Source organism: Bison bison, unplaced genomic scaffold (assembly GCF_000754665.1).
Source record: "Bison bison bison isolate TAMUID 2011002044 unplaced genomic scaffold, Bison_UMD1.0 scf7180017864105, whole genome shotgun sequence".
Taxonomy (NCBI): domain Eukaryota; kingdom Metazoa; phylum Chordata; class Mammalia; order Artiodactyla; family Bovidae; genus Bison; species Bison bison.
This window is the reverse complement of record NW_011494677.1, coordinates 11,496,805-11,506,868: the sequence shown is the minus strand read 5'-3', so window position 1 is coordinate 11,506,868 and position 10,064 is coordinate 11,496,805. Positions and strand designations below refer to the sequence as shown.

General features: G+C 35.9%; 1 protein-coding gene across 1 annotated transcript in view; it reads left to right on the top strand.

Annotated features, from left to right (window-relative positions):
• The window catches only part of SGCZ (sarcoglycan, zeta), a 395,846-nt gene that overhangs the window by 365,714 nt on the left and 20,068 nt on the right, over positions 1-10,064 (top strand). Inside the window, exon 5 of the mRNA XM_010838840.1 lies at positions 6,410-6,482. Coding sequence (XP_010837142.1) covers positions 6,410-6,482 — 73 coding nt within the window. The remainder of the gene's footprint in view (positions 1-6,409; positions 6,483-10,064) is intronic.

Here is a 10,064-nt window from a genome sequence, read left to right as displayed (position 1 = left end):
GATGGACAGGGAGGCCTGGCCTGCTGCAATTCATGGGGTCGCAAAGAGTCGGACACGACTGAGCAACTGAACTGAACTGAACTGAACTCCTTCTTAGCTTCCTTTCACAGAGTGCTCCAGTCTTTCTTGGTTCCTTTGTTCACGATCCTTCTGGGTTTTCTCTTTTCTCCTCTTCTTTCTAGTTCTCCAGAATAGCAAGCACTCTGTGCCAGACCCTAGCCCCCTCCTTTGAAGCCTTTCTGGCAGCATATAGAGACCCTCATGAACATCTCTCTTCCTAGGCAGCTTTCTGCTGCTGTGTTCTTCATCTTACTTCCAAGCCAAAGAAAACATTTATTTATTCTACAACTTCAGATAGACATACCAATGAATGTCTGTATTATACAGATAAAGTGTTAGGAAATGGAACCACAGAATTGAAAAAGGCCCCTGATCTCAAATAGAATAATAATAATAAAGATTTAGAAAGTGTCTTTCAATTTAATTAACAAAAAATGTATATGCATTTAATAGCATACAGGATCAAACTTGAAGATAATGAATAAATAGGAATATTTTTGGCACTGAAATCTAAATGAACTTGCCCTGAACTTCAGCCCTATTTTGGTATAGCAGTTTAAAATGCTGCCTAATGTTAATGACTATTTTGATTATTTAAGTCTCCTAATAATCCCAGGGATTAGATACAAGAGGTGGTTGATATTACTCAGATTCATTCACCTTAAGATTTTAGGTTGGAATTGTTACCAATACAAGACTAAGATTTCACTTTGAGAAGAGAAATATTCTAAGGAACAATGCCTTGTACTGCTCTTTTTTTTTAACCTTTCCTTTGATTTTTAAATGGAAACTAAAATCCTGATAGAGTTAATGACTGTTTTACCTATTCCAGTTATTCAAATGATGCATTTCTATTATATCCTGCACAAAGAACTTATAAGTATAAAATACACAAAAAGATCATAGCAATCCATCCATTTTAGTTACTAAAGGATCTACTATGCATTTTTGTTTTGTTTCCAATAATTTCAAAATTATGATGAAGTCCAATTAAAAGTAAGATCATGCTGGACATTTTTTAAGAAGAAACTTCTTTCTCAAAGCTTATTTATCCATCAATTGATCTTAACTGGTACAAGCAGCTGCATTAAGGAATTCCTTGACTTAGAGTTTTGATTAATAAAATTCACCTACTATTTAAATTCAAGCATATCTTTTCAGTGTCTAAATTTCAGATTTTAAAATTCAACATGAGACTATGTTACTTGAAGCTCTGACATTTGGGAATAGAGACTTCACTTAATAATGAGTGGACTTATGTTGGGATATTAACTCTGTAGACACAATGTGTATGTCTTCTGTGTCTGACTTTCATAAAGAAAATTGATAGAGGGAATTAAGGAATATTGAATTCTTACATAAAAACTGGCACATTTTATCCTATTTAAAACTTAACCTGACCTGTAAGGTTGGCATTGCCATATATGTATTTGTATCTATGGAAATTGGAGTTTGGAGAGATTAAATAGCTTGCTTGAGGTCATTTAGATGGGAAAAAGGAGCTGGGATTGCTTCCCAAATTGACTAATTTCAAAGTATATAGTGTATCCATAAGAAAACCTGAACTCCAAGATTCTAACCTTATCATAAGGTATTTAAAATCTCTGATTAGAGCTTTTCATTTTTAGATGTAGATAATCTGTTATCAAGTGTCAGTGAGAAAAATTAAATAAATAAAACTAACGTTTCAAGGCATAGAGGTATCTTTGCCTTGTATTATATCAGATCAGATCAGATCAGTCGCTCACTCGTGTCCGACTCTTTGCAACCCCATGAATCACAGCACGCCAGGCCTCCCTGTCCATCACCAACTCCCAGAGTTCACTCAGACTCACGTCCATCGAGTCAGTGATGCCATCCAGCCGTCTCATCCTCTGTCGTCCTCTTCTCCTCTTGCCCCCAATCCCTCCTAGCATCAGAGTCTTTTCCAATGAGTCAGCTCTTCGCATGAGGTGGCCAAAGTACTGGAGTTTCAGCTTTAGCATCATTCCTTTCAAAGAAATTCCAGGGCTGATCTCCTTCAGAATGGACTGGTTGGATCTCCTTGCAGTCCAAGGGACTCTCAAGAGTCTTCTCCAACACCACACTTCAAAAGCATCAGTTCTTTGGCGCTCAGCCTTCTTCACAGTCCAACTCTCACATCCATACATGACCACAGGAAAAACCATAGCCTTGACTAGATGAACCTTTGTTGGAAAAGTAATGTCTCTGCTTTTGAATATGCTATCTAGGTTGGTCATAACTTTCCTTCCAAGGAGTAAGCACCTTTTAATTTCATGGCTGCAATCACCATCTGTAGTGATTTTGGAGCCCAGAAAAATAAAGTCTGACACTGTTTCCACCGTTTCCCCATCTATTTCCCATGAAGTGATGGGACCGGATGCCATGATCTTTGTTTTCTGAATGTTGAGCTTTAAGCCAACTTTTTCACTCTCCACTTTCACCTTCATCAAGAGGCTTTTTAGCTCCTCTTCACTTTCTGCCATAATATATAACTGATCACAGATTCTTCTACACAAAGCCAAAACCCTCAGTAAAATATTATCTGAAATTAACCACAATCAAATTCATGGAGCTGGTCAGTGGCTGGAGAGTCACTACATCACACAGACCTTTTTTTCACTTACTATCAAGTTGACGAGCTGGGAGTGCCAGGTGTTTGGGGTTTCCTTTTCTTGTCCTGTGTTGGCCTTCCCAAAGGATATAGGGAGGCCAGTAGTTGATAATGAATAGCTTGAGTATTGCATTATGGACAGCCATATTTGGAAGGACATATAAATTTATTTTTGTTGATTTTTTAATGGTGGGGGGGGTTATTTATGTTAGGCATTTGTAAAGAATAGCATCCTACCATAGTAGCTTATATCTAAAATTGTTTTTATATATAAAATAGGACCACAATTCATATAGTCTGTCTTCGTTTTACCAAAAAATATGACATTGTTATTATTTTGTTTTGAGGCTAGAAATTATCATATGAATGAGAGCCAGTATTTTTTGACCATGAGGTTTGCCTGCCTCATTTTTCCTGTCCATTACAAAAACTAAGTCTTTATTTTCTCTACATCTTATAATATTCACATTAAATTATCTGAGATATCCTTTAGCACCTATAGAGTGAAGCAAAACTGACACTCTGCCCTTTTGAACAATCCTTCCCAAAAGCAATAAACAAAAAATATTTATTTAGTCAATAAGTTGAAATGTATGTATTAATAAATGTCTAAGTTACGTTCCTTTTTCTCTCTTATTTTGTCTCTCTTCCTTTTTGATTTCCATGGTTTCTGTAACTTAAGATGTGAGAATTCATCACACATTTTTGTTTTCCTGAAGTGAGGGTAAAGCAGATCTGTACTTTTTGTCCGAAATAAATGTTGACTAATGGTTATATTACTGGTGGCTCAGACGGTAAAGAGTCTGCTTGCAATGCAGTAAATGCAGGTTCGATCCCTGTGTTGGGAAAATCCCCTGGTGAAGAGAATGGCAACCCACTCCAATATTCTTGCTTGGAGTAATCCATGGACAGAAGAGCCTGGGGGGTACAGTCCATGGGATCACAGAGTCAGACATGACTAAGCGACTAACACACACACACAATGGTGAGATTTACCAGGTAAAATATATGGTGCCAAGTAAATTTTGAATTTCAAACACACAACAAATGATTTTTTGAATAAGTATGTCCCCTGCAAGTTTGCATACTTATACTATGATTTTATGTTTAACCAAACTTCAAAATTAATTCAGTGTCGAGTATGTTAAATTGCTAAGTCTGGCAACCCCACCAATAATCTGGTATTTGTGGAACTTTCCTGTTCATGGGAAATCTATATTTATACATTTTTAAATTTTTTATACTATGAGAGTTTGTTTCTGGCTCAGATGGTTTTTATTCTTCCTTACTGATTTCCTTTTAAGATCATCCTTATTGTTTATTTACTGATGCTCTTTTGACTCATTTTGGGACACAAAGTGAAAGGATGAGATTAATTTTCTCATTATCTGGAAGTCTGAAGCTAGTTAATTATTTATGTTATGCAGTTTTCAATTTAGCCCCTTAGATGGTATGATTATACATTTTTAATTCAAGAATATTTTCTTAATAAAATCACCAATATTTTTCTGTTGATACTTAGAACTGAGACCATTATCAGGTTTTCATCCTCACTGTAAAATTAAACATTTGATAACATTCTAGTTTCACTAATATATTCTGTAGTAAGTTACTATATGTGGCATGCTGTTTCAAAGTAAATTTTGCTACTATTCATTAATTATGTTTCTGGCATCTTATCTGGGAAGTTTTCAAAATTATAAAATAATAGAAATTAATTTTTGAACCCTGCACATGGATGTCTATCCCATCTGTAAAATACATATTATGTTAAAATGCCAAAGGAATCTCTCCTTGAGAAATGGAGCTATGTAAAATATGTATTCAAATGCCACCCTCCACAACCACAAAATCAGAGTTTTATCTAAAACTGTTATCTTACTTCCAAAGACTTATTTCTGAGAATTGTTCACTAACAAATAAAATATTTTACAAAATATCAAAAGAGAAAACTCCTTAGAGAAATAATTGCTCTAAATGTGTGAAAATGGTTAAATAAATAAACAGTATGCCCTACGTAGCCTCTCTAGGAAAAGCAGAACAAAACAAAAAAACTACTAAAATCCAATAATAGATTAACAATGGTGGATGGTTTTTAGTTTACAAACTAAAATCTGTAATCTTAGGAATTTACAGGAACAGAAGGCAGTGGCACCCCACTCCAGTACTCTTGCCTGGAAAATCCTATGGACAGAGGAGCCTGGTAGGCTGCAGTCCATGGGGTCGTTAAGAGTCAGGCACTACTGAGCGACTTCACTTTCACTTTTCACTTTCATGCATTGGAGAAAGAAATGGCAACCCACTCCAGTGTTCTTGCCTGGAGAATCCCAGGGACGGGGGAGTCTGGTGGGCTGCCGTCTATGGGTTGCATAGAGTCAGACACGACTGAAGTAGCAGCAGTAGCAGCAGCAGAACCTTATACACTTATACTTCGAACCATAATATAGATGGAACCATGTAACAAATTTTGAAAACAATTTCTTCCTCCATGATTCAAGGTAGAAGATCTGCATTACTGTTTTATGTAGAGTCCTCTGGTGATTCTAGTATATCTCCCCATGTATACACTCACTTTTTAAGGAATTTAAATTCTTTCTGTAATTTCTTAATGGCACTTTCTTCATTCCTTATGGAATCAATTTACTTTACACTGTTCTTCATGATAAGTAGAAGCAGCTTCACATTGAAGGTATAAAATCTGTATTTGTATTTGCACTGTATTATCGAGCTGCTCTTGGAGCCATTGATGGAGAAGGTATGAAATTCTACACCAAGATGTTTGAATAAGATTAAACCAAAAGATAATAGAGTTTATTTCCAAGGGAATGATTTCATTTATGTAAAATTACAAAATAAAAAAAGGAGGCTGCGTCTTTTCATCATCTTTAACAAACGTCTTTGCATTTAATTTTTGGAAAAGAAGATCATTTTATTTTTCTCAGTTAAATTAGAACTCTTGTCATCCTGGAAAATTGAATGGCAATAATAAACAAAAGTTTAGATAGAATATCATTCAACTGCCTGAGCACATGACCACTTGAGACAACTATGATCCCGCATAAAGTCCACTCTAATGAGTTCTAGCCATTTATGGTTTTAGAGTGAGCCTTGATTTCACAAAAGTAAAAGTAAGGTGCCCTGTTTTCTGCAGTTCGATGATCACTGTAACTAAAGGTGGGAGCTGCTTGTGGGTGAATTGCTAAATGCCCTATGAAACCCATGCCTTTAAACAGTTAATACTATACTACATCAGAGCTCACTGCCCACATTTTCATTTCAACTTTGCTGCTTGTAGAAAGAACTGAATATTGGAACATATCCCTACTTCAAATTCACTTACCTGAGAATAAAGGAACAGGAAAGAGAGAGATATTTGTTCTGTGATCAGAGGGTTACAATTTTCACTCAGTCTGAACTTTTGCGAATGAGATCATCTTAAAAGGGGTCAACACGGTGGGACTGCAAAGAGTCAGACACGACTTAGCAACTGAACAGCAGCTAATGGTGGGACTTAGATTTGCCCTTTTTGGTCCTTCACGACCTTGAACTCTTTTTCCAGGTTTTCTCTTTTTATTTGTTGTACAGAGTCGGATGCAACTGAAGCGACTTAGCAGCAGCAGTCCTATTTTAAGTTTTCCCATTCTTAGAAGAATATTTAATGCATAAAAATAGAAATGAAAACTACTGTGTCTGTGCATTTGCTTATACTGACTCTTGCATTCTGATTGCCCTCAGGCACTGAAGGAGCAGTGTTCGGGCACTCTGTTGAGACACCGCACATCAGAGCGGAACCTTCCCAAGACCTCAGGTAAGTCCTGGCCTCTACACTAGTTTCTATCACTGAGGATGGCCCTTGATATATAAAGAACCGAAGTAGAAAATATGCTACAAAACTGTATAAGGACTTGACACTCCCTGTCTACACGGTAAATAGATAATCAGCTATTTGATAGAGGGCAAGAACATGTGAGTTACTATTCTATCCTTCTGTATATTTTTCCTCTACAAATGTACAATGGATATAAAATAAATGTATCAGACAGGAGAAGTGTGGAAAAAGAAAAGAAAAGGCAGTTATGGAGGATGTTGACAGGAGGACTGATGCAAATAGGGATTTCAGAAAATCTGAGGTAGATAATGAAATATATGGCACGCATAGGCATAAAAAAGGGGAGGCAGACAATGAGAGAAAGCTATAAACAGTCAGAGAAGGTTAAGTAGAGGGAAATACAGAAACCAAAGGAAACAATCATCAGTAAAAGGCAGAACTTAACTGCCCTGTGATGGACTCTTTAATCTTATATATTTGGTGAAATAAGCTCTGTCTGTCAGTTTGAGAGGACAATTTTATAATGTATTCTCCCCAGGATAATCATGGCAATCACTGATAAAAGTTAAAATACTAAAATCTAGTCTATTGTTTAGATAACAACTTATCTATTGTTCTTAATTCAAGAAATATTATATTCAATATATATTATATAAACTGTATATAAAATTATATACAACTTGCAGTGGTATATATTGTATATTATATATACTTGCAATATGTACATATATTAAAATTATCATGCCTTAAACCAATACAATATTATATTCCATCATTAATTTCAAATAGGTAAATAGCATACTGGACTTCCCTATAGCCCAGATGGTAAAGAATCTGCCTGTGATGCAGGAGACCTGGGTTCAATCCCTGGGTCAGGAAGATCCCCTGGAGAAGGAAATGGCAACCCACTCCAGTATTCTTGCCTGGAGAATCACATGGACAGAGGGGCCTGATGGGCTACAGCCCATGGGGTCACAAAGAGTCAGACACGACTAAGTGACTAACACAGATAGCATACTAAAATGCATTTCCTATGATATGAAAAAAAGACAACCTTTTACTGATATTAAAAAATAAATTACATATTTAAAATCATTTTTAAAGCTAAATTAAAATATTAACCTGAGAGAGAGTATTTGTCTTGAAAACACAATAAAATATTGAGCAAAATACTCATTTTATTTCATGAAGAGTAGGCTCAGCCCTTCCTATGTGGATGAGTAGAAAAAATACTCAAATAAAATTAGAAAAATCAAGTTGAAAAATGTTAATGAAAAAAGTCACACTTTTACAACAGTAAATTTTGCAGCCCTTATATTTCTGTGATAAAAGTCCTTTAAAAATGCGGTTTCTCACTAGGTGAGTAGCGCAGATTTAAACAGCTAGTTAATAACAGAGAAAGTGGCCCTCTTCATGTGATCAAAATATTTTTAATAAGACAAATATGAAAATTACCTACTTTATACTGAACCCCAAGGATTTAGGAGTTTGAAGAATATGTGAAAACAGTGTCTTATAGTGTGTTATAGTCTTGATTTATGATTCTATTCTCAGTTGGCAACTCAACATTTTTGTATAAATTATTTTTTCCTTTTCTACTTAACAAGGTTGTGTTCCCACTAGAACAGGAACTGTATATTCCTTGTTTATCTTTAGTTCAGTAATAGCCAGGCACTCTATCTCACACAGAGTAGTGTGGTTATACTTTGTTAATTATTAAAACTGAATAATGAGGATACTAAATATCTACATATAAGGAATGTAGTATCATTTGTTATTATATTACTAAGATACATGTGACTAACATTCACTTCAGTTCAGTTCAGATGCTCAGTCCAGTCCAACTCTTTGTGACCCCATGGACTGCAGCATGCCAGGCCTCCCTGTCCATCACCAACTCCCGGAGCTTGCTCAAACTTATGTCCATCAAGTCAGTGATGCCATCCAACCATCTCATCTTCAGTCATCCCCTTCTCCTCTTGCCTTCAATCTTTCCCAGCATCAGGGTCTTTTCCAATGAGTCAGTTCTTCCCATTAGGTGGCCAAAATATTGGAGTTTCAGCTTCAGCATCAGTCCTTCCAATGAATATTCAGGACTGATTTCCTTTAGGATTGACTGGTTGGATCTCCTTGCAGTTCAGGGACTCTCAAGAGTCTTTTCCAACACCACAGTTCAAAAGCATCAATTCTTTGGCACTCAGCCTGCTTTATAGTCCAGTTCTCACATCCATACATGACTACTTGAAATTCCTACTTTTTTAAGCTGTGTTTTACCAGAGATACCAGAGTTTCATTCAATAAAAATTTTAATTACTAAGTTCTAAAAGGAACATTTCTTTTTTGCCTCTAACATTTTAGTAATTATATACTCATTTCACAAATTTCATTATGAAAAGCCTATTGCCAAAAAAGGAGTAAGAACCAATTGCTATTTTAATTACCTTGCTGACATGTCTCAACTTTCATAAGTATGGATGTGAATTAAATTATAATTAGTACATCATGTTTCTGGCTTTTATTTTCTAATTATTCATAAAATACTGAGCTAAGCTAGACTTATCTTTTAGTGCTAAAAACAGATTGGCAGCCCTCAAGATGAGTGGTGCTGATCTAAATTCCAAAACTGAAACAGAAGCAAAGCACAGTAATGATGGCAGTATTCAATTATTCATTTGTGTACTGAAGATTAAAAGCAGTGTCTGAGAAGATCCTTACAAGCCCTGCTGACAATTTTCCTTTCAGGGCAATAAGAAGTACCCTTAGTTGACACCTGACTGAGTCTAATCAACAAGGTGACACTGGTTGACCAAGTAAATGTGTAATTTAGGGGGTAAGAAGTTATGCTGTCCTTGATTTTGTTTCTGTCAAGAATAAAAGACTTGAGAAAGAAACATTTCAAAAAGTTTATTATAGAGTTTAGGTAATATTTTGGTGTGGATATGTAGTAGGTTGCTATAATTTATTTACTCAACAGCTGTTTGATGAATGCTTAATATGTGCCAAAGTCTGCACTAGTCTTCATGTGACTTTTAAACATACATACGTAGTTTCTTTATTTTTTTTAACATCAAGTGATCCTGGTTTTTGGCAGAGACATATTTGTTAACTAAACAACAAATAGTCATTAACACATCATAGCCTATTTGCCTGAAATTGTCCAAGTATAAATGTTCTTTTTTCTTTAATTAATATGTAGCTAAATTATTGCAGTTCAGTAGAATTTCTGCAGTCTTTGGTCAGAAGTGATAAAATGTATAATGTAATGCCCGTTGTCCAAGGATTGTTTGGATCTACATTCTATTAACTTATCACTGTTACTGTTTTACCACTTTAGGCTACCCTGGAGAAGGCAATGGCATCCACTCCAGTACCCTTGCCTGGCAAATCTCATGGATGGAGGAGCCTGGTCGGCTACAGTCCATGGGTTCGCTAAGAGTCAAACACGACTGAGCGACTTCACTTTTCACTTCCATGCATTGGAGAAGGCAATGGCACCCCACTCCAGTACTCTTGCCTGCAAAATCCCATGGACAGAGGAGCCTGGTAGGCTGCAGTCCATGG